The sequence below is a fragment of the Rhamphochromis longiceps genome, linkage group LG15 (genome assembly GCF_057381845.1).
Source record: "Rhamphochromis longiceps isolate RC_006_pf linkage group LG15, R_longiceps_female_GT1.1, whole genome shotgun sequence".
NCBI lineage: Eukaryota > Metazoa > Chordata > Actinopteri > Cichliformes > Cichlidae > Rhamphochromis > Rhamphochromis longiceps.
In genome coordinates, this window is record NC_140571.1 from 1265318 (window position 1) to 1291344 (window position 26027).

At 44.2% G+C, this 26027-nt stretch overlaps 1 protein-coding gene and 1 long non-coding RNA gene across 2 annotated transcripts in view; one reads left to right on the forward strand and one right to left on the reverse strand.

Moving 5' to 3' along the window:
- Positions 1-24113, forward strand: part of vsnl1a (visinin-like 1a) — a 36392-nt gene extending 12279 nt beyond the window's left edge. Inside the window, exons 3-4 of the mRNA XM_085382034.1 lie at positions 19976-20191; positions 22068-24113. Coding sequence (XP_085238160.1) covers positions 19976-20191; positions 22068-22265 — 414 coding nt within the window. The 3' untranslated portion in view covers positions 22266-24113. The remainder of the gene's footprint in view (positions 1-19975; positions 20192-22067) is intronic.
- Positions 1016-12383, reverse strand: LOC146651755 (uncharacterized). The gene is made up of 3 exons (XR_014907566.1): positions 12078-12383; positions 3661-3778; positions 1016-2667 (listed from the first exon to the last, which is right to left on the reverse strand). It is a non-coding gene; the product is annotated as an uncharacterized LOC146651755 (long non-coding RNA).
- Positions 24114-26027: the final 1914 nt, after the last annotated feature.

Sequence of the window (26027 nt, forward strand, 5' to 3'; positions counted from 1 at the left end):
GCTGCTGAAGGACGGAAACAGGCACAAAAGAAACCCACGGAAAAAGAAAGAAGCCTCTTTACCTCTCAGTGCGACAGAGGAACAGTTTGGGGCAACGTGGCCCCCGTTTAAAGGGTCCTGCAGGCTTTGGGGGTAAAATGCTGTTATTATTATTACTGCATCGTATTGTGTTTCCAGGCAACAGAGTATCAGCGGTACGGCTGTATTTAAATCCACAGGGCTGATAAGTGTGGGAAAACAGGGCCGCACATTAACAGGACAGATTGTTCCTGGGTGGCTCGTGGTGGGTGGGAGTGCTGGGGTGGGGGGGTCATGTGTTTAGCAGGAGGGGGGCGGGACAGCATGTTTGCGTTGGCTGAAAGTGAGAAGCAGAGAGGGGCAGAGATGAGAAAAGTAAAAGCAAGCGAAAGGAAGCCCGCGTGCATTATTTATTAGTCATTAGGCCTCGTTGGAGTCGAGCTTCCTACGTTTACAAGCAGGAGACATCCTGCCCGTCCCCACACGGGCCTGCGACAGCCGTCCACAAGCCCTCCCTGTCAGGGTGCTAAACACTCGGCTGCCAGCCTGGAGGTAATGCACTGTTTTGGTTGGACACGCACTTTGTCTCTCGCTCTTGTAGGAGGATGCAGGCACTGCGATAGAGCGCAGGTGCAGAGTGTCAGCTGGAAATAACAGTGTCTGTGTCTGAGGGCACACGTGTGGCGAGTCAGTATTTCTCTGTACATGTTAACGCTGTGATTGCTCCCTCTGCTTATTAGATTTGATTGGAGCTGGAGGGTTATGAACGAGCTGCATTATCATTAGAGAACGTCTCATTAAATGTGCTGAATTATGCTTCTTTGAAGCCGTCGCTTTTATACGTTTGAAAGATAGGAAATCACATTGAGTCACGTTTAGATTTTAGATTGTAAAATTGGATGAAATGTCCAAATGATAATGGCACAATGCAAATGTGCATTAGTGCGGTAAATGAAATGGAATTTATCCATTTAAATGCAGTTTATATGAAGAGTGAATGAAATCAGAGTTATTCAGAAAACACCCACTATGTTAATCCACAAACCAACTGCTTGTGGATTAAATAAAAGGGAACCTTCTTCTGATTGGCAGAAAGTTTGAACCACAGGTGGTGACTAAGCTTCTATTTGGCTGAAATGACCGTATTAGGGTTATCCTGTCTGTGTGATGTCATACAGAGCCAACAGTATGGAGGACTGTCTAACACAAAGCGTTTAGATTGTAGCTCGCAGGGATTCAGTACAAGCATCCAGCACTGTAACAATATACATGACAGAAAACAGGGAAACCATCATATGTTCTCTTATATCCACATATTTGATCTTTCTTATAAATCACACTCGCTAGGATGATGTGAAACTGAGGCTGGTTGTCTTCTGTACGTAAAAGTTAGTTTAGCTGTAAGGAAAAGTTTACCCAACAATGTGCAGCCATTGGAGGCCAGTTGTAAAGGCAACTATAGGAAAGCATTTTTATAATGTGAGTCATTGCCACAGTAAACACATTCTGTCAGCTGTTCATTTCATGACTTATTAAATTCAACATGATGTTTAGTTTGTTCCAGTTGCAGCCAAGCAGGACACAAAGCAGAGTCTGAGTCACAAAGAGCCGGAGATCATACGGAGCCTGTGGAATCCACAGATCCTGTCAAACTGTCCCAGGTCGCTGAAATGACTCGTTGCAGCCATCGCGTCCCAGCGGATCTTCACGTTTAGCGGCACTGCCAACACCAGACAGCGACATAAAAATTGATCGCAGGCTTCTGTGCCAACTCGCACTCGAGTGCGTCCATGCCACAGTGTGTGAAATTTGTCATCCATGACATGCCAGCTGCTCCGTGAGCTATTTGTAACAGGATAATGACACTCGCAGAAACAAAGAGGTGATAGATTTTTGTCACTGCAAAATTTTTTGTTTTTGTGCTTGAAGCATGCACACACACATGCACACACACATGCACACACACATGCACTCACATGCACACACATGCACACACACATGCACTCACATGCACACACACATGCACACACACGCACACACATGCACACACATGCACACACATGCACACACAGCACACACATGCACACACATGCACACACACATGCACACACACATGCACTCACATGCACACACACATGCACACACACGCACACACATGCACACACATGCACACACATGCACACACACATGCACTCACATGCACACACACATGCACACACACATGCACACACATGCACACACATGCACACACACATGCACACACACATGCACACACATGCACACACACACACACATGCACACACACGCACACACACATGCACACACACATGCACACACATGCAGTCACACACGCACACACACATGCACACACACATGCGCACACACACATGCACACACACATGCACACACACATGCGCACACATGCACAGAAATGCGCACGTTTAACAGTGATCCAAACACTTGCAAAACAGGATTCATACCTTCTTGGTGTTGTGTGTCTGTGTGTTATTGTGTTGTTTGCCAAGTAACATCCAGTGAGCATCAATAGACTTATTGTGATAAGGCAGCATCAGTATAATGGCCTTCATTGTGGTTTCTGCTGCAAACAGAAACTCTGTCTTTTCCCTTCCAGTCGTCTGTGGCTGACTCCTGCATTAAAACAGCAAAAAGACAGAAAGCGAAACCAGTTTGAGTGTTTGCTAAATGCATTTAACGAGGTCCTCATAATCCCTAAAACCAGGGAAATATACACGGAGACATCATACGTGTGCTTTGTGGCTGCGCGGGAGGCGATTGATGCATTGTTGTAACGCTGGCCCACGCTCAGCCAGATGCTGACCTGAATATGCAGCAGATGTATGGATGGATTCTGCTCAGTCGCGTCACGCTTTCATAGCCTCAAGGCTTTTCCTGTCGACGGGTGTGATGCGCGCGCATGTGTGTTTGTGTGCACCGTTCAGCAGACTGCGAGGCTCCCCGTGTTCCCCACAAACAGACAGAAAGACGGATCGGAGGGCTGAATGCGAGGAAGGTAAATGGAGTGACAGAAGGACACTGACATCATCTGGCCAACAGCCCGTCTCTGCGAGGAAACATATGTCCCCTAATCACAGGAGACAAAGACTGAAACGACCGCGCTGCAGCCTCAGATTGACATGGAAAATTAGCTATAGGAGATCGTTTGGCATAGATGTGACAGCGCACACTTGTACAAAAACAAATAAAAGTCTTGGGCGTATACATATTTAATAATTCTGTGACAGCCAAGCAGCTTGGAGCTGAGAGATCTCTGTACTGCACAACAAAATGTGAATATTTTAAGAGGCTGCTACATCACTAATTGTTGGGATGTGTCAGCGTGGACCAGTATCAACCTTAGTTACAGTGAAGATTTTTTGTTTTTCTAGCTACAAAAATGGAAAACAAATGACACAAAAACAAATCACCACGTTTTGGACGAAGGGTGCAAAATCAGGAACAACCAAAATGGAAACAGTAATCCAGCTACTGATAGGCAGTAACTCGTTAGAGTGGGTGATGGTGGATATTAACAGATTGGATTTTAATCAGACAATTTGGAATTTCATTAAATAATTGAAAATAATAATAATGATAATTAGACTTGACTGTGACGATGCTTACCAGTGTCTCTCTGTCTGGCTGCAAACAGCTCGGGGAAGCACTATCTACTCGCTGTGCCACAAACTGTAGACAACGGCACACAGCTGTGTAGCGTAGGCTCAATGCACTGCTGCTGCTGCTGCAAGGAGAAAGCAGTGCATGATTTAGCCTGCTGTGATTACCCAACATAACTCACTAAGTAACTCTTTAAGACACCCCATGAGGAGACGGTGCAGCCCACACCCATCGCAGTGTTGCAAACAAACTATTTAAGATTTACATCTACACAGGACGGCCCGGTGAAGGCCACACCAGATGCAAAAGGCAAAGCCGTCTGCCAGACGCAATCCTGGCCTCAAGTCCTGCAACAGAGCCAGCCGCTATGGTCTGACCGCAAAACACTAGGCTGACCATTTAGATGTAGGCTGTCGCTGAGGGGCACCCGGCACCTGCTACCCGAAAGAGGGTCTGGCTGCGCATTCAAGCCGTAAAACTAGTTGACCGCTGCACAAATGAGAGGAAGGCTCCCCTCAACAAGCCCCACGATGTGGCCACCCTTCGAGTCGAGTGCACCCACGCTCCAGAAACTCCTGAAGACGCTTACGCCTGCCGAATGGCCTCCACGACCCAGCGGGACAACAGCAACTTAGACAGGGCTCTGCCCAGGATTCGGGAATGGAAGGTGACAAACAGCTGGTCTGTCCTGCTAATCGGCCCGATACGCCTGACGTACGCCACCAAAGCACACACAGGGCAGCCTGGCACCGAGCCGCCTCCACGCCCTGAGTGCGAGCTGTCCGAGGCTTAGCGGGGACAGTAATCCAGGACTGGGCCGCAGGACCACCGCTTTCCCATCCAGCAACTACCTGCAGCAATCCCGACAGAGCATGGAGTTCACAACAAGGCTGTTTTCTTATCCAGTTACTTAATGAAATAATCAATAGAATACTCGATTACTAAAATAATCAAACGCTGCAGCCCTACACACTTGTACAGGCTTTTGTGTAACGGTTCATAATGTCGTCTTTGTGTTTTGTCTTTTATTTGCACGTGTTACATTTTTACGGATCGTTCTCGCGCTATTTTCTGTAAATTCTTTGATGTTCTGTTATTCTGGTTTAGAAAGATTGAAAAAATGTGTTACTATAATTTTACTGTAAAATAATAAATGTAACAAAACGATACACGGAGCAGGACAACACCAAAGCTCTTACAGCCCCTCGAACATGCACAAAGAATATCAAATTATTATAATTTCCTATTTGATTCCCATGTCGATTCCTGCCATTCTCCCTCCTTCCTTTCTGCATCTTCCCCTTTGTTATTTCCTCCATCTTTGCCCACTTCCTCTCTCACCTCCCTTCCAAGGAGGCTTGTGGCTGCCGTGCACTAAAAATAGCTTTTGTCATCTCAGAAGCGCTCATGCCATTCTCCATCGTTGTCACAACAAAGCGCACACACACACAGTGCTGAATGCTACACACTGCGGCTCCTGAAAGGCAGAGATTCCATCGACAGCATGAAATACTTCGTGTCGACTTCAGTTCACGAGTTGCACAAATATAGAAACAATCCCGATGCTCTCGAAGCTGCTCAGGAACCGCGAAGCAGACAAATGACGATGATAAACTGGAGACTAAATGACTCACTCATTATGAACACGAGTAGTTTACAATGTTTGGAAAGCACACAGGGAGGAGAATCTGACACTGAGTAAGCAGACTGTAATTTTCACAAAGACAAACAGTGGTTTCTACACCGCGAGTCCTTCAGAACAGAAAATTGGTGTTAATTGCTCCGAGTGTTGCAGATCAGATGCACTAGAAGCTGTAGAGCTGTAACGGACACGTGAATGTGCTTGCAGAGGCACGTCGAAACAGAGAGAGCGAAAAGGCCGACGCACAGATGGCGACTCGGAATAATGAATTGCTTTTAAGCCTTCCGGCTGCTCTCTGGCCTCTTTGCGGCGCCTCGGTCCGGACTGTAAAAATGTAATTGAATTATTCAGTAACTTTGAGGGCACCTCACTGCTGCTGCTGAGGTGTGGGAGCAAGAGAAGAGGAAGTAAGTGAGGGCCTTTAGATGCATGGAGAGCGATAATGGGGTCCGTTCAGCAGGGGAAATTATATTCAGACTGAGCCGCACACTGGCACATCCTCTATCACAGACGAGTGGTGAACAAGGCTATTAGTGTCACGGTGCAGGCTAAATCCCGCCGTGGCAGCCAGAGTGACCTTCAGCTGGTTAACAAGAGTGCAAACCACCATGTCAGCAAGCTCCACCCAAGAGAGAGACGCCGCAGCCCCATCGTTCTGACCCCTGACTTTCATGTGGAAGAAGTCAAGATTTTATACACACATATTATATTTACCAGTTTTCAAAAGGCATGCACATTCTCAAACACATGGACCTTTAAAAATAGGATAAGATGTGCATCGTGAGCTTTTCAGGCTTTAAAACTGTTCAAGAAAAAATATAATTATTGTTGGAGAGGATCTATTACACTCACGTCTACCTCTATGCTTGGACTTGGACTCAGTGAAATCCAGGTTTATCCTGATGACCCCCTCACAAACACAAATCCTGCACTCACTGTGGTGCTGTAGAACCTGCTGTTCGAGTCCACTGTTTCAGATTTTACTCACTGCCATCTTTTTATCTGTCCTCGCTGACCCAGCTGTCCAGTCTGGTTTACTTGTCATGACTGCAAGAGAGAAACTATCGTCAGACCGTTACAAAAGTGAAGCCATTACAGCGATGAGACCTTTGTTCTGTCACAAAATGATCCCAACCACACAACAGCTCGTGTCATGCTTCAGTTTGTGCCATAATTGCATCGATATGATTTGAGCAGTAAGATAAACACATTATTAAATTGGTGGTTATGCAGTGAGGGTCTCTCAATCAGCAGCATCTGAATTTCCTTCCCCGTGGGTATGCCATGTCAGATAATAAAGCCAACAGATTCCCAGAATGAAGTTTGTTTTTCCAAAAGCATTTAATTATGGAGGCAAATCTGGACCGATTCAAACTGCTGTGACTGACGTGATAAGTGCTGCAGAACATCACGTATAAGCACCCATAAAGCCTACGCCTCAGTACTTACATAGAACGTGACATATAGCCTAGCCTACATGTGGCCACTATGCATCAGTAAGTGCGTTAGCTTCTCTTTTAGTCTGAAGAATTGGAGAAAGTTTAGATATTTATGTCCCTGAGCTGTAAAGTAAGACTTTATAATGACGATGATAATAATCAACAGACTTGGATATAAAACATGAATACAACTGCAGAATTATAAAGGGATCTGCTATGTTTTTCCAGATTCTCTGTACTGTTCTGATGGTAGGTACGCAAACTGATCAACGTGTCAGATACTGAGGTCGATGTAAGTACGCCTATGAGCCAAACAAGTTATGTCACGTATGATGTCAGGTAGAGCAGATCAGGCATACACCTGCTCCACAGTGTAAGGTGAATAAGGATTCATTTGAACCATTGTCATGCAAAGCTACTGTAGTGGAGCGCGTGTGATGTCCGTACGCTTTTGAAATATCAGAACTGCGCACATGCACTCAGGGGCTCTTCATTAGATACTCTTGGCTGGTACCAGGTTGGAAGCTCGTTTGTCTTCATTTTATATGGCACAGATTTAACAAGGTGCTGGAAACATTCCTTCGAGATCTTGGTCCATATTGAAATGACAGGATCACACTGTTGCTGCAGATTTGTTTGGTGCATGTGATGCAAATCTTCCGTTCCATCACATCCAACAACGGTGCTCTGCTGGATTGAGATCTGGTGACTGTGGAGGCCATTTGAACGAACTACAGTGAAGTACAGCGTCATGTTCAAGAAAGTGGAATGATCTCCTGGAAGCAGCCATCGGAAGATGTGGTCGTAAAGGGATGAACACGATCCGCAGCAATACTCAGGTAGGCTGTGGTGTTGACATGATCCTCAGCTGGTACTGTGGGCCCAAAGTGTGCAAGGAAAATATCTCAACACTGTTACGCTACCTGCAGCAGCCTGCACCATTAATACAAGACAGGATGGACCCATGAAACGGCTTCATGTTGTTAAAATTCTGGCCTATGGGCAAGAGATGTTTGCAAAGGTGCTACCTTGTACCTCCATCTCAATACTCACCACGAGGATGGTGTGATGCATCACGGAGGACGCCTCGCCGCTCTTCCATGACTCCCAAAGTTGAGTCACGAGAGGTGGGAAGTTGTCATGCTCTGGGATTTTAGACCTGTGGTTTCTTATGAGGGCCGTGAGATTGTTACTGACCTGCAATCGTACTGTTGTAATGTTTACATCCACAGCAAGTGAAAAATACCAAGCGATACAACAAAGAGTCAGTTTGTTAGAAGTATAAGGGGCGATCGTGGCTCAAGAGTTTGAACTTGTAATCGGAAGGTTGCCGGTTCGAGCCCCGGCTCGGACAGTCTCGGTCGTTGTGTCCTTGGGCAAGACACTTCACCCGTTGCCTACTGGTGGTGGTCAGAGGGCCCGGTGGCGCCAGTGTCCGGCAGCCTCGCCTCTGTTAGTGCGCCCCAGGGTGGCTGTGGCTACAATGTAGCTGCCATCACCATCACCAATGGGTGGATGACTGGATGTGTAAAGCGCTATACAAATACAGGCCTTTTACCATTTATAAGGTTTGACATGTTGTGCAATCAGAGATGCTCTTCTGCATACCTCGGTTTGAGTTACTGTTGCCTGTTTCCCTCTGACCACTGACATCAACAAGGCATTTTTGCTGGACGTGTTGTCTTTGTTTTTTTCTGCCGGACAGACTAGTTACCCTCCGAGCAAACTCAGAGAGCAGGCAGGACGCCCGTACCTGTGAGAAGTGGATCGAGAGAGGAGAAGGTTGCTGCTGTTCATGTAATTGCGACACCACAGCACGCAACACATCAAATCAGAGCACTACTGATTACTTAAAATTAGAGCAGTCAGCTGGCAGCACTTCAGTGCGTGTAAGGCAGGTGCTCCTAAAGTAGGTTACAGACGTGTAGCCTCCAGAGTGCAGCTAGCTGTACGTTGGCATGCACCTCAGGGTGAGAACGAGCACACGTCAAAATTACATCCCTGACTTTTATAAATAGGCTCATACGGGGGAGATGATAGAAGCCATTAAGACATCGTGTGGGTGTGTTAGCCCTCTCTAAGTCAGATGGAAACAACACCGTGGCAGCAGAGGCGACAGAGCCGTGAACGTGCAGAGTCAGGACCGGGCTTTTCCATGTGTGCACGCACGCACAGACTCAAACATGACTGAGCAGTCATGAATAATGAATTCATGCTCGAGGAGGAAGAAGCCCAGGATGTTTGATGAGTCGTGTAAAATGGAAGCACAATGCAAGTAATGAAGCGTGCTGCAGACATCCAGAGAGAACTCAGAGGAGGTCGTGTGTTGTTGTTGTGTTGTTGTTGGGGCTTTTCCCCGTTGTGTGGTATTTCCTCACCGCCTCAAGTCCGGCCTTAAGAACAGGAACTTCTGTGTCAATTAGCCAATTTTCATCACAAAATATAGAAATCACATGCGGGGTCCCCCAGGGCTCCGTCCTAGGGCCCCTCTTATTTAGCATTTACATGCTCCCGTTAAGCCAGATTATAACCACCATATTAACTACCACAATTATGCAGACGATACTTAACTTTATATCTCAATGTCACCAGGTGATGTTGAACCTATCCAAATTAATAACTGGATGTCTCATAAGTTCCTTCAACTGAACAATAACAAAACTGAAGTACTTCTCTTTGGACCCAAAAAAGAGCGATTAAATATCAGTAATCAGCTCAAGCTGGTCCAACTAGAAACTACCGACCAGGCCAGAACTTTAGGTGTAATAATGGACTCAGACCTGAACCTCCAGGGCCACATCAAAGTTATAACAAAGTCAGCCTCCTATCACCTGAGGAACATTTCTAGGATTAAAGGACTGATGGCACAATTAGACCTAGAAAAACTCATCCATGCATTTATCTCCTTGATTACTGTAACAGTATCTTCACAGGTTTACCCAGAAAACCAATCAGACAACTGCAGCTGATCCAGAACGCTGCTGCTCGTGTTCTCACTAGAACCAAGAAAATAGAGCACATTACTCCAGTTCTAAAGCCATTACACTGGCTCCCTGTAGCTCACAGAATAGACCTTAAAGTGCTTTTATTAGTTTATAAATGCTTGAATGGGTTAGCGCCAGAGTACATTAGGGATCTGCTGTCATGGTACAAACCATCCAGATCAGTCGGGTGCTCCAGCTCTCGTTTACTGACCGTCCCCAGAACCAGAACTAAACCTGGAGAAGCAGCTTTTAGTTTCTATGCCCCTCACATCTGGAACTATCAGGAGACTGCAAAGCTGCAGAGACACTGAACTCTTTTAACTCTAAAATTAAAACTTACTTATTTAGACTTGCTTATGAGTAACTGATCCTATTATGGCTCTCTACTGGTTTGTTTTAATTTTTCATATAAATTATTGTCTTGATTATTGTTTTATTGTAAATGTTTTCTTGTATTTTACTTTTATAATGTTTCATGTTTTATTTTAATCATGTAACGCACCTTGAATTGCCTTGTGCTGAAAGTGTGCTACACCAATAAAATTGCCTTGCCTCTCCCCCTCCTTGCCTCTCCCCCTCCCTGCCTCTCCCCCTCCCTCCCTCTCAAACGCTACATCTCTTTCTTCCCTCGCCTCCTTTCTTCTTCTCCTGGCCCCGGCTAAGCAGGAGAAGCTCGATCGTGAGCTTTTGTTTAAAAGACGCCTTCAAAAAAGCACAAGCTGCTGTGGATTTATCTGCCAAGCTCTTAAAAGACCATTTTAGACTCACCACTGGCAAAGGGAAGATAAAACAGTCGTCCTTTTATTTCTGCCCTGTTGTTCTGCTTCGCTTTGAACTACGTCACACGGCGCAGAGGGTAGCCCTCAGGTCCACCTGCCAAAGCTGGCAGTGACTCACTCCTGCACCTCTTACTAGCTTTTCTGTGTCTGATGAGAGACACGGAGGAATAATGGTGGATAAGACCGACTAATACACACACATATATGTATATCTGATATTTATGTATCAGAATGAAGAGTTTTAATCTGGATTATTGTTTAGGAATTTTGCTATGGAAGCAACATGATGCGTTTATTCATTCTTTCCTCGTTGCCAATAGCTGTTCTCCTCACTCGCTCCCTCGGGCATTAAATATGCTTCCACACCTCAACAGTGCCATCTGCTGTTGTGCTGTCATTTATGCTCCTAATGCAGAGTTGCTGCTGCCAGATGGGTGTTTTGTAACCACTGATAACCAGGGTTGGAGACAGGTTAGTGCCAAATTCCTCTCAATGCACAAGCAGCCCAGGAACGGGCTTTTCAGGCCGATTTCTGGACTGCAGCGGGACATCTCGCCAGCTTCTCAAAGCAGGCTTTCGTATCGTTTGTATGTGGTGTCGTAACAGACACTGGTGGGACTGGTTTATGGCTCTGTGAAGTGGCTTCTCTTGCTCAAGGCCCAATATTTAGTCCTTATTTTAAAATCCTCCCCCTCTAATCAAAGCAAACTTGCTTACTTAAAATCGTCATCTTAAAAAAACTGCACTCCTGGCTACTATGGTAACAGCACGTGTGGTTTAAGACGACAGCAAACACATGTTGTTTTACAGGTCAGCATAAAGTGACAGCAGGAGGGCGCAAAGCAGAGCGCTGACGTGTTTTCAGTAAGCTTTAGTACATTTCTCCCCGATGGTACCGTAGAGAAAAATCTAGTAATGTCTGAAGGCTGTGGGAGTTTTTCCTTCCCACTGTCGCCAAGAGCTTCCAGGATAAAGGCTGTGATTTGGTGCTGTATAAACTGGGATACAGGACAAAAAGAAGAACATCTGCACCATCTAAGATTACAGTTGTACAGTAATGATCCTTCCGCAGGTTCACCTACGGAAACCTTGTTACGACTTGTCACAGTTTTATTGACTGTGAAGCACTATGGTCAACACTGTTGTTTTAATATGTGCTATATAAATAAATTTTGATTTGATTTGATTTACATTTATGAGAAAAGAAAAAATATGGATGTTCTCTGAGATACATTTGCAAGACTCAGAAGATTTTGTATGTTTGATGTTAAAGTCTAACCTAAGCTCAGGTTATTATTCCCAAAAGTTTCAAACATCTCTCAAGTTTTTTCAGAACAATTTTTCCAGTTTGTTTCATAAGACGTTATAATATCAGAGAAAATCGGATTGTGTTCTTATTCTTGTAATAAATAAGTGACTTTGACCTCAGAAATTAGTTTTTTAATCTTTCCATTTACCTGCGCTCCCTAAGATGCTAGTGTAGAAGAAAGAAACAGATGTTTGACTGTGTGAGGACGGAGGTTTCATCAATCAACAAAATGAAAAGCAGCTTTGATTTCACAAAAATAATTCTACTTACTATGAAAACGACACTCGCGTCTTAGGTGAGCTCTTCTTGTTCACTGACTGTTCTTCACACACTGCTCCCTTGCTACAAAGCTGATATCGCAGCCGGCACTCACCTGAGCGGATGACTAAAAATGCATTTTCCAGAGCAAAGTGTGTGTTTGTATTTGTGTTGTCTGTTTGAACCCCGGGGCCTTGGACGCAGGAGCAGCCACAGATTTGCGCCGGCTCAGTGTCTGTATCTGGCACGTCACTGAGCGTTTTATGTAAGAGCGCACGCACACGCAAGCAGACACGCTGCAACCTCCCCACCCCCCCGATTGATTATGCATGTTTTCTCCTCTCCTGCTCTCGAGCTCGATGAAGCAGGACCTCCAGTGGCGTGGTGATGTAAACAGCCGTAGAGCAAAGCGAGGCTAGGGTATCTTTGCTTACATCTCACGCTGTTGGCGAAGGAATGCATGAAAGGTGAGGCCCCCCCCCCTCCCGGTGCCAGAGCGATGGAAACCGTATGAAACACGTCAAAGCTAAAGCCTTGTTGTTACAGACCTCGAGCGCTTTGAAGGGCGGATCACAGGCTCAGACTGACCTCTGCACCCTGTGCTCGTGTACTGGAGAGATGCACAGCCAATAGCAAATGTGCCTTTGATAACAACAGAGAGGCAGAACAGAGTGTCCTGCAGGGCTCTTATGCAAGGAGACCTTGACCTCGGGGGGGCTGTGTGGATGCATCACCAAGAGATCATAAACTATTACTATATTTATCAGTCTGATTTATTGTTATTGTCTCCCTGTTGGGTTTAGTTCCCTGACAAAAGAATATTGAACCGTCCATATTAAGGGAAGCGATGACCAGCAAACTGAGTGTCGAGTATGTTCACTGTGTGCAGCTCTATCGAAGCAGCAAGTAGAATCATTTGGAAAGGGATAGATTTCAAATGATTCCCAATCCATGAAAAACAGTTAGAGTGACGGAGCACGGCATCGACAGGGCAGCGGTTCAGAGCGGGCGCTGTGGGACTCTGAGTGCATGGATGGTAATAGGTCATGTGGTTTGACATTTGCAGAGGTCTGCAGCATGTAAAGCAGCTCATCTACTGGCTTTGTTTGGTAAGATTATAAGCACAATGCATGATAAGGCTGGTTTGCATCTGTTATTATTTTTAACCTCCTCAGACCTGAACTCTTCCACAGCAGCATTTTTAATTTCTCTTTGATATTTGGGCTGATTGGGACCTGATGAATGTAAAAACAAAGAATCACCAGATTATTTTTTTTACCTTATTTTTGTTTTTAAGAAAAATGAGAGCCACTTATGAGGATATTCGATAGAACAGTAGCAGGATAATGTCCTCGTAAGTGGATATCAGGCCCTTGTTGAGCAAAATTGAGTATTTTTGTCTAAATAACCCAAAATGTGATGTCCACATATGTGGACGCAGGTCCTAGGAGGTTAAAGCAAAGCAGTGATGCTTGCATTTAAAAACAAAATACATTCAGCACTAAATTTACTGATGGATTCTTATAATTTGCTTCCAGGAAAAGCCATCGAATGTATTTACACTTCAGATTACCTCACTGTACAGGAGAGTCTCCTGTCTCTGTTTAAAAGCAGCTTTCCATGTATGACCAGTTTTATCCAGGTGACCTCCAACAACCAGTTGTTTAATACTTACTTTTCCATAGTAACTTGGAGTTGCTGGAGGGGGTGGGCACTGACCCATGTGTGAGTAGGGCTGTAGCAGCCAGTTTTACACCAATCACTCACTCGCTGGTCATTCTCATTTTTCCCTAGCAACCAGTGCCACCCCAACGATCACAGATGGTCTCTAGGTCTGGGTTGGTTGGAGCCTAGATTGTAGTCAGAGTCATGATGATGTCACGATAACATCATAATAGGGTCATTGTGTGATGGTGGCTTGTTAGGATAATCCTGTCACATCACCTGCATGTATTTATATTTTAATTTGCATTTGGCGCCATATCGCCTTCAGAAACTACGATATCTTTTGTCTCACCTTCACTGTGGACGTTTGAGTGGATAAAACTTGATCTTTCTCGTGTTCCACAGCTTTCACTCATATCTGGCAGTGCTGCCCACTTTCATTAGCAAGATGAGCTCGAAAGCTCAGCGAGAGGTAACAGAAACTTGGCAGCGCTGGTCAAAATGAAAATACTTCCTGGTTAAAGGTCCGGGGATTTGGATTGACTGCAGAGTTCGTCATGGGTGGCGAGTTTAGCTCAAACTGCAGAGAAATGCCAAACAGCTCGTCCTTATCTGCTGCTTCTCATCAGTCTCTCACACACACACATTACAGTGCAGCAGTTTTAGTATTAGCAGCTTCCAAACTGTATCAGAAACTGTGGATAGTAAATATAATGTCTTTAAATGCTGACCCTTGTGATGTCATCACTCAAAGCTTTTAAGCTGCAGTTTCAGCCGAACGCTTATCTGAAGAGCCGGCAGAGTTCAGCTAAAGAGAAATGCAGATCAGACACTTCCTGGAAGTTATTTTGGAGTCAAAGTCATTGTGCTGGTTGTTACTGATGAGCTCGTTTGAGTCACTTGCAGTTTCACGGCACTTTGGAGCTGCAATATTCATCTGCTCCATGATCCTGCAGTCGTTCTGTCAGTGTGAAATGGCCTTCAGTTAAGTGTGACGATTGAGTGTCTTTCTCTCCCACACGCGTTTCCTGTCCTCTCTCGCCCAGTCTCCCTGCCTCCCAGCGTTTGGATCAGCACCAGTACCAGCTTGCAGGCTGATTATAAAGGCTTTAATGTTCCATTTACCAGCAGCATGTTTCAGGTGGTGTGTGCTTGTTGACAGAATCAGCCTTGACACACACACACACACGCATGCAAACCTTGCGACATTAGCCTTTATTAGAGCAGCTGCGCCTGTGCGCCTGGCCCTTGGCTGAGCGGTCTGGCACTGAGCCCATCCTTTGATGGCCGGCTGCAAACAGCTGCCAGACCAGCAGGAGAGAACGACTTAATGGAGACGTTAACGGCCTAATATCTGTAAGTGTAAAGTCGAGGACACGGTCCCTTCAAGTGGTGACGAGCTCATTTTTGGTTGTTAAACTGTGATTGCGTGCCATCGAGTGAACGTTTTGTTGTTGCCTGTTTGCTCTTTCTTCATTTTTACGTAACTGTTTCATAACTTATCAGATTGTTGGGGAACTGCAGTGGCGTTCTCTCTCGCTCCCCTCCCACCCCTTAAACATCCTTCCCGCATCCCTTCCTTGGCACCTTTCCTCTCCCCTCTCACTTAGCCTCCTCCTCCCTCTCCTCAACTCTTCCCGCGTCGTCCCGTAGGTCCACGTGCCTCCTCCCGTTCCTCCGGGGTTGGGGGATGATCTGAGGCAGAACCGTGCGGGGGAAGGAGGGAAGGAAGCCACTTTGCATTGATGCACAAAGCGTCCCATGCATGCAAGCTGGCTCGCGCTGGCTGTCCCTGCCCTAAAGGGACTTCCAGCCTCGCATTAGTGTGGCTTCTCTGAAAGGGCAGATAAGGACCTGGATCATGGGTGTAAGCTCTGTCGTTCTCCCTCTCACACTTTGTCTGCCTTGCTACTTTTTTCCTTTCGTTCTTTTGAAATTCTTCTGTCTCTTCTCATCTCTGTGCCCGCTGACACCCTCCTCCCCCGCATATCTTTTCTCTTCTGAACTTCTCTAAACTTCCCACTGCAGTCTGATCGGCTCGCACTGCAGCAGAATTTACATGGGTGGGACCTCATTGTGGCTTTTATAACCTGAGCTAACACGGTCTAACCCTTACTCTCTGTGGTTTCATCCCTCATCTCCAAGTCACTGCAATCCATTTTCCCATTAGGATTCATGGCCTTGTCTCCTCCCCCAGTCTTAGTGCAGGATGGGGCAGCATCCTTGTTTCTGAGTGTGACGAGACTGTCTGCTGCACACATGGGCTTTGGCTTGCTGTAGTTGATCAGTATACAGACACGTGTATACATGCATGTATAGGTCCTGTAGCAGAGGCCTAGGAGTTTGAGGTTTCTGTGCATCTTAGCTGTTCCTCAAACTTCTGATGTTGTGCCTGGAACCTGCTGGAGTCACTGTTCCAGGTTCGGGGTTACAGGGCCTGATGCTCCTAATGGCACCGAGTATGTCTTTATTTTGTTGTTTGTCTGCTGGGATTCTCTCATCTATCGTTGTCAGTCACCACTGCGTGTGGTTGGTCGGCCAGCAGCTGCTTGTCTGTGTGGAACACTGGAAGCTCCTATGGGAGCTTGGAGACTTCATACGTGGCACAGATGTTCCTGTACGCTAGCACAGCCACTTGGTTGTGCCTCCCACTGTACACCATCCCAGCTTGCTTCTAACATCTCGCTGCTCTGTGCTGAGTCTCTGGGGCACTTTTGGACAGTCTGCATGGGTGATACAGTCAGTGGACTCCTGCCTCTGTGGTGCTTAGAGGATGCTCTTGTGCTGCTGTGATCAGAGCTTCTGTGCTGTCCTGTAACCTACACAAACACCTAACGAATGTTTCTGGATGTGCAAACAAGCAACTATATGCTGCATAAGTCATGTCACTTTAGCATGTGAGAGTCAATGAGAGTCATTACACTTCCAGTTCATCTGCTGTGTATTCCAGTATCGTTACATTGGCTTTTAAACAACAGAACATTACATGTCTCAGTCCTCATTGGCCCGAAGCTATACAACCAAGGGACAGCCAGCGGCTCTGGGAACTAGCTGAAAACAGATTCAACAACGGTGCGAACACTGAAAAACACCTTGGACTGCACTTCATTTGGGAATAAAGCAGAAAATTTGTCATGCAGGGTTTGGTTTAAGTAGAGAGGCTATGTGAGGTTTCCATCAAAACATGTGCTGCTGGTGTGTGACGTAACAGGATGTCAGAGAGGGACAGAACCTGTGGTTGCCCCTCAAGAGTCCAGTGCTGGGAAGCGTCCTTAAATGCCCCTGTGTGCATGTGCTAATAACGAATAATGATTGACGGGTGCTCTCCTCTGGCTGCAGCCTTTGAAACTGATGAGTTCGGTCACCAAGCTGTCATCGGCTGCTATCCTTTTTAAAATATCACCGTTTAAACCAAAGCTGTGAAGGTTGTTGTGGTCAGCTTGTAGGGAGTTATCCTCTGACTCTGGAGTTATAGTCAGCTTTGCAGAGCTCTGTTGTGTGACTAAGTTCATTGTTACCTTGTCTGGGACACAATTTCACTCTTTCGCTTCAGGTGCACTGTATGGACACGAGTACTGGGCTACCTGCACACAACAGCTACAGGATCTGCTCAGCCCTGGAAATCCATGCTATGAAGCTTGAGGCGTACAGTTTTTGTGTTAGCGCCGGAGGAATAACCGCTGAATAACTCTGTAGTTACTCAGTCAGCAGAGAGTCTGGGTGTTTGATTTTATCGACCTGTGGAAACACAGGAATTCACAGAACAGGTGGTGTGACCCCACACTTCTGACCAGATACATTTTTCATCTAAATGAAGGCTCTGCTGTAAACTACGTGTCCAACACTGAACAGCAAACCTGCTGGTGAACATGGGGGAGCATGAGGCTTCTACACAAACCCGAGTCTAACACTGATGTTGGCCAGAACGGAGCTGGGTGACTTTAGCAATTCAAATAACTGCTAATGTTGCTTTAACTCCACTGGTTGTGAAAACCAGCCAGATTTAACTGCTGCCTGTTACCCATCTGCAGGCTTTTTTCAACACTTTGAAGTTACAGCTTCAACTGTTCACGCTTTTAATGCTTTTCACAGCTTAATCGATGCCATATCTTTGTCATTGATTCCTGCTCTGTGCTGTGCCGGGGTCTTGCTTGTGCTTTTTATGTGTGCAAGGCTGGTAAGGTCCAAGAACAAATCCATGCTGTCAAAGATTACTGCACAAGGAAATATCAGTCTTCTTTTGACGACAGCGTTTCTTTCTGAGTGAAATCTGATAGTGGAAATGTGACGTTCACTGAAAAGAAAAAGAAAAATTGTGTTTCAACTCAGCTGCTCATTGTGTAGTTCTGCAAATGTCAGTACAAGCAGGATGCCTTGACATTTCCAGATATATTAAATGGGGAAGGTACCCGCATGCCTGCTGTGGTTCCTGAATGTGAGCCTGTGAACACGCAGAGATTACACAAAGTTTAAGAGGGCCTGACTTTCTTCTTTTGCACAGACTCCTTTGCTCATATTTTACACGTTCACTCTGTGGCATGGCTGCACCTGACCTTGAACGAGTTATGGTGAAATCAGGTGCAAAAGTAATAAAACAACATGGAATATCTTTCTCTTTGTTCCATTTGCTCGATGAAGATTGAAGCAGCCCGCCCAAGTCCTCAGGGAGCAGCTTCGCTCAAGCTAAGATTAACCATCGACCCAGACTTTTTACCAGGGAGGTCAAACGGAAGGTTATGTCTAATGAATGGCTCAGCTTCTCGCAGCCGCCCACAGGGTTCGTGCTGTACGGTAGATGACGAAGAGCTGAGTGGGGGCTTGGTGGCCTTCCACGCAGTTACAGCATTAATCTCTGCCCTTGTGTTCATATGCTGCTGGCGTGCAGTAATGATATGGATTGCTTCGACTGTCAACACACTTTTTGTGCTTCAAGTACTTTACTGGGGGTAAAACCCAGTGGATCCTGTGCCTTTACTGAACTGTCGAGAGCAGAGATGGGCTGTGTAATTAGGCATCAGTGGACAAAAACAGAGGAAAGCTGAGTGAAATAAAAACATCTGCAACATTCAACAAATGAAATTATGTTGCACATGGTTACACCTTCAACTGGTTTGTTTTTAGTTACATAATTCAGGTATTATCTACAGAACTGCCTTAAAGGTAGCATCTATGCTACAAATACACCTTCAGCCAATCAGAATGCTAATGTGGTCCTGCTGAGAAGGCCGATGATGATAATTATCGGCATTTTTCACTAGCAATCGGGCTAAAGTGCTAAATTAAAGTGAGTTAATCACTAAAGTAATTACAAAACATTGATTTAATTAGGTTTGATGAAATGACAAAAGTATGGGCTCTACCGCGCTTGCAGGTGAATATCATCACCCTCACGTTAGCAGCCGCATAGCCAACAGATGCACATGTATCAGACATCAGATCAGCATCAGCAGGAAGTCCGGCGAAACAAAGCTGTGAGGGAAAAGGTCATGTAACTTGGAACATTAAAGTCACACGTGTCAGGATAAAACAGCCGTGTGAATATCTCTTGGAGCTAAAGTGTAAAGTAGTTCTAGCTGCGACTTGTGTCAGAGATCCTGACGTTCATTACTCATGGGAAAGCCTGGGGTCACCTTCAGGGACTCGTGAACACGGTAAACCGGAGTTGCCTGTTTTGGAACTAGAATTTAAGAAAGACTGCAGGCTCTGGGCGTTTGGAAGCGACAGCTATCCAGGACATCTTTACAGTATGGATGGTTGCACATGAATACACAGCAACAGCCATGTGAGACTGAAAACCTCGACCAAGGCTGGGTCCACAAGGATATCGAGTCTTTTGTTAGTTCAGTTCATCCATCTCAGATTAGCTTCTGACGTTCAGCCAACACTTCTGCTAAATCTTTGTGCACATTTGTCCACAACTTTGAGTAATCCTACTGCCAAACAGACCACCTGGAACAATTACTGTCACTGGTGAATCTAATGAGAACAAAGCTACAGCCTACAAAAGTTGCAATAGGAAATCGAAGTTCATTTAGCCACCCAAGATAATCAGTGTTCACTGATTGCAAATGCTTTGCTTTCTCAGGAGACGTCATGTTTGTACATTATTTGGCCACTCGTGTGAAAAACACTAGAGGTTGTATTTCTGAAACATTATCTAAAGGCTCTTGTGCCCAATGACTTCAAATGACTGAATCATAGAAACATACCCGAGTACATACCCACCCCTTTCTCTTTCTTTGTAGTTCTTCCCTTATGGCGATGCGTCCAAGTTTGCCCAGCACGCCTTCAGGACCTTCGACAAGAACGGCGATGGCACAATCGACTTCAGAGAGTTCATCTGCGCACTGTCCATCACATCACGGGGCAGTTTCGAGCAGAAGCTTAACTGGGCTTTCAACATGTACGACCTGGATGGAGACGGCAAAATCACACGGGTGGAGATGCTGGAGATCATCGAGGTATAATGTGGTTAGAAACTTTCTGAAGGGGTTTGATTATTTTTACTTGGACAGCCTTATACTAGCTTTGTAACTTGCTGAGTCACCAGGACAACTATTTTTGTACTTTGGTTACTGAGCGCTGAGCTGAGGCTGTCGAGTCTGAGACAGGTTGTTCAAACAATTTGCAGCTAAAGACAAACGTCCTCATCTGTAATTCAGGCCACTCCTGCCCCTCGACCTGTTTGCACTGAGGCATCCATTAATTTATCATTCTTTCGTGATCCTTGTTTAAGGATCAATAAAATGCCATTTGGAGAAACATGGAATTGATGCCTCTTCATATTCAGCATTCAGTTCATTTTCATGCTTCCCAAAGGCATTTCCCACTGTTTCATGCAGGCAAACATTAGCAACAAAATCCACAGTGAAGTTGTTCTGAACGGTAACGTCACATCCGAAGACACCCGAAAACATTAGAACGTGACAGCTGAAGGAAAATATGCAGTGTTCGTTCTCCGCCTGCAGGCGATCTGAAACATATAGAATTTAATGTCTCTCTGACTACAAAAGACATAATTAAAAAGCTTTGTGTCAGCAGCAATAGAAGAGAGGCGGTGTTCATGCTTTTTCAGAGGAAACTTGCACAGATTTGTATTTCACCCTGTCGGTCGTGCGGGTGAACAACACTAACAACATCTGTAGTCGGCGCAGGTTGCAGATATTGTGTTGTCCTTGTTTTATTTGATCAGCATATCCAATTATACCGACAAATAGAACCTCCTAATAGACATTACAGCAAACTTTACTATCAAAGTCACCACTTTTAAGCAGCTTCATACTTCAGCATCCTTGATAGGTTTAGCTAAAGCACACGTGAAAGCTCTGCAGCCGACTGGCTATAACTGCAGTGGAGTTTCTCTCTTTGAAGAAGCTACTGGAAATGCTTAGTAGGAAACAACAGTAAAGAGCATGTTTGTCATAGTTGTTGTTGTCAGACTACACAATAAGTTACTGTGTAGAGTTTGTGATTACAGTATTTTTATCACGTAGATCGAACTCAGAAGCTTAAATTCCACGTAAAGGTACAGTAAGTAATTTATTGAGGGTATTTATAGAAAAATAAGAATATTGTAAATATACATCGATTAGTGATTAATTCTGTATTTTCATAAACTCATAATTAATCCATAGAGAATACGGAGGAGCAGACACAGTTTGTGGAACTTGCCATGTTGTCCCACCATCTTAAATAGAGGTGTTGGACTGTGGCTGGAGAGCCGCCACATGTGTGGTCCACTTATGATAGAAGTTGCTTTGAATTTTAAGATCACAAATAGCTCTTTCAAACTATAAATGTGCAACAGTTGAACATGTACATCTTTCACAGTCTCCCTCCTTCCTCATTTCCATGTCATCCTCTTCCTCCTCACCTCAAGCCTCGCCTCTAACACACAAAACTGTCAATTTATTCCCAATATTGTCGCAATTACTTATTGTCAGCAGTTCAGACTTGCAGCCCTCACATCTCCAGACAGCTGACAACAAGCCAGCTAATATAAGCTAATATTATGCCAGCCAGTACCAGGAAAAACTATCCCAAAAATCTCACTTTCATATTGTGTGAGAATGATTATGTAAGTGTCCGAGCTCAACAATGTAAAGCATCTTTAACGTGTGCTAGCGTCTGCTAACAGCAGCTAATAGTATCTAACAGGCTAACAGCAGCTAACAGCAGCTAACAGCTAACACAAGTGCTAGTTTCACAATGTTTTACAGCCTCCTCAGGACTAAATAGACAGGAACATATATTTAGAGTACAGATTTAGAGACTGGCAGCTGAAGGAAACTTTGCAGCGTGCTCTAAAAGTCTTCTGCCCTCTTCCTCCCCCTGCAGGCCATCTACAAGATGGTGGGCACGGTGATCATGATGAAGATGAACGAGGACGGCCTGACGCCCGAGCAGAGGGTGGACAAGATCTTCTCCAAGATGGATAAGAACAACGACGATCAGATCTCGCTGGAGGAGTTCAAAGAGGCGGCCAAGAGCGACCCGTCCATCGTATTACTGCTGCAGTGTGACCTCCAGAAATAGGCCGGAGGGCGAGCGGAGCGCTCCACCAGCCGCCACGGACTGCACAGAAAGAATTTCATGTTCCATTCAGTTTGCAGCTATTTCCACTGAAAAAAAATCTCTATATATGCTTGGACTACCTTTCAATGGATCTGCTTCTTGTGTTTGAAACACTCGTGTGCATGAGAATGTTATTTGCTATAAAAGATCTACACACAACATACAACTAGTGTGCAGGTGCGCACTCACAGTACAAACACACACACACACGCACACACAACTCTCGCTACATATAAACACCTCGCACAATTAATATATATAAATATATATATATAGATCTATAAATATGAATATATATTTAAATTATTTAAAGATCAACTGCCAAAATGTGAAGTGTGCAAAGTATTTTCCATACAGGTTCATTCTACTGGAGCTTGCGCATCAGTGATGTGCTACGTTGAATTTGCCGCTACTCTATTTATTGTTCCGAGTTTACTGGCGCTAGCTGTGTGTGTTTCATTATACCGAGTAACGTCAACCGAACCAAATTCCTATGATAATGTATCTGCCTCCAATAAGACACTCTATCCATCGTCTCAAGTACCAATAGCTCTAGAAGAGATGGACTTTGTCCAACTTTTCCTTCCGAAAACATGCTCGTGCTGTCGGTAAATACTGTAAATGTAGTTAATTTGCATGCCTTTAGGTTCTGCCTTAAAAAAAAGCTCCTCATTTTGCATCCTATGATCGATGACAGGAAGCCTTATCGGAGCAGCGCAATGACACTTTGGTGGTGGGAGAACCGGGAGAGATCATTTTTACTGACTAGGGAGGAAAAAGTTGACCGCAGTCAGTCCGTCGTATGGGATGTAGGTTTTTTGTGATTTGTCGAGACGTTTTCTTTTGACTGCTTTAAGTGTGGGAGCATGTTTCCTTGTAGATTAGGTGTGGTACATGTTGCTAAGAACTAAACCCCTGCTCCACGCGCACTGAAACACAACAATCCAGTCATCATACAAATTAACAGATGTTGAACATGGAGGATTTTTGAAATGAAGTGGAAGCACTGGAGCTAAACACTTCAGCAGGAGTTAGATTGTTCTATGTTACCATCGCATCCACTTCGTTCGCGTTCGCCCACGGGTTGCATATCATCACGATGGATTCAGAGGAGTTGTTTTCTTGTTTGTTTCTTAGGCTGTTGGAGTGTCTTGTTTGTCTTTTTCAGTGGAAGTAAATGAGTGCTAAAGCAGCAAAAGGAGCAGTGAATGACGTTTCATTACTACCAGAGGACGGCCCTTTCCGTAAAGCCGTGTGTTTAGTAGATCGGACGATTTTTGCCCCCCTCCTCAACCCCTCAAAGTCTTTCTCTCTAACCAGTCAGTCAGACTTTTTGTACTTTTTTACTCCTTTTCTCTCACAAATTGTACACGTACTGATGCATACCAAGTGTAGAGAAGTTCAGTGAAGCGCAGTGCCCCGCCCAAGAATGCTTTGGAAATCACCTGTTTGCCCATTTTCCAGCCTGCGTAAAACCACCGGTATTTTACGAGCTAGCGGAGGATAGAGGAGACGTGACGTGTCATAATATACACAGTACTGCAATAAAGATATATCATAGCAGTCCATCGTCATCTTACAGCAGTGTGACTTGTCCCCCTGTCGAGTTTCTAATCTGAACTTCTTTACATGAACATCTTTGGCCAGATAATGTTTCTAATTACAACTCTGTTATTATTCTTACTGCTATCAAGATACCAAATGTAAGCAATGGCAACCGTGTACGAGGATTCTTTTGTAGCATGTATTGTGTCCCTGACGACATGGCTGCACTACTCCCTGTGTTGTGGTTTAATCTAATAAAAGGAGTTCAATGGGCTGTTGTCTGCTCAGTTACTTAAAGGTCAATCATGGAGGCACGCTCGTGGTCCCCAACCTTTGGTCTCATGTGGCCCCTCATAGTTACCTATGCTGATGTCGTTGTTTAAGCTTAGAGCTAGCGAGACAAAAAGGTGTCACTGATACGATTGGACACATATTAGCATTAGCTGTTCTTCTGGCTAATACATTTATTTCTCAATTACCTTAAAGTAATAATTATTACAAACCCAATTTCAAATACACAATGCTAAGATTTTTTATTCTCAGTGGAACATAGAAAACATACCAAAGGTTTAAACTGAGACATTTTACTATTTCATTCAAAATATTAGCTCTTTAAGTGGAACTGAAAAATATAACATTTTGCAAATAATGTGGTGAACTTCGTCACATGACTGACGCAGGCAGCGTTTCTCAGAAGTGTCGGCAGAGGTTCACCAATCTGCAAAAAACATTCAAATTCAAAATGAGCTAATGTTTCTCTTAAAGCTTTTCTCAGTGATTGTTATTAAACTTTTTAGTTTTCACCTGTCTAAGCTTTATTTTCATCACTTTTAATAGTTTAACTAATACTCCTACCGTCTCCTCTTTGGTTACTTGTTCTCTTTTTCCATTATTCTACTTATTTCAGATGAATTACACGTCGTGCAGCCGTGATGACAGAGAACATTTTCACAGTCCTATAAAACATATCATACTTTCTTACTGTTTCTATGGGAAGGAAGACAGTAAGGAGCACCGACACTGACAAAACAAAACAATGTCGTTTGTAGGCAGCCTTTGTATCGTGCTGCTATTCGACCGCTCAAGTCACACCATCATTAAGGGTTTACATATTAAGCCAAACTAAATCAATACTATAGAAATAACAACTATTAAATAAGATGTTTCAGCACTTTTCATACAACCAATAATTTAAAAAGAACACTGATGTGGTTATTCGGTCTCTGCAGTCACTTGGTGCTAACTGAGAGTTTTAAACAGCACTTAGGACTCTTGGCCCAAGAAACACGACCGTGTACTCAAAATGTTCATTTATCACAGTGTATGTGTGGGTTCTCCTACACACTGCGATACACATCTGTTGGCTTAAGCAAACTGGCCACATTGATCAAGTTTTCTGTTCGTAGGCAGATGTTCAGCAGAAACAGCTGGAAGGTCGTCAACAAGAAAAAAACCCTACGAACAAATAATAAAATAATAAAAATAATAAAATAAATAATAAATAATAAAATAAATAATAAATAATAATAATAATAGAATAATATTAATAATCAAATAATAAAATAAATAATAATAATAATAATAAATAAAAATAATAAAAAATAAAAATAATAAAACGTGAGCGTATTCGCTCACACAAATGGTGACGGAATTACCCAAAATAAACTACACAAAAACAAAGAGTGAAAACGTTCCATTGAACACAAATGTGTAAAATCAAGTACATTTCCTCACAGCTACACTCAAGGTAGGTTGGTAGGTTTTAGCCGACATTAATTATTTCCAATTCAATCCCAATTATTTCCTGTTTCACTACATTTCAACTTCCATTCTATACTTTTACACAAGGGCGTAGATTTGGTTTTGGCGTCGGTGGGGACGGACGATCCGACCACTGAACCTGCCCTGTTTCTTTTTTTGTCCTTTTTGTCTTTGCTTCTTGATAAAAAAGGAGAAGTATACTTGCCTACATATGCTATTCTACCTGCTTTTAAACCATTTAAAATTACAATTCATAGTTTTATATGTGAATTATATAATGTTAAATTACTATTAAACAAATGACTGACTAAGTATTTCAGGCTTTAGTTTACTTCAGCCATATTCCATATAAATCAGGTATCATACAAAAATAAAAATGGCTTCAAATACAGTCATGACAATAAAAGAATATGACTT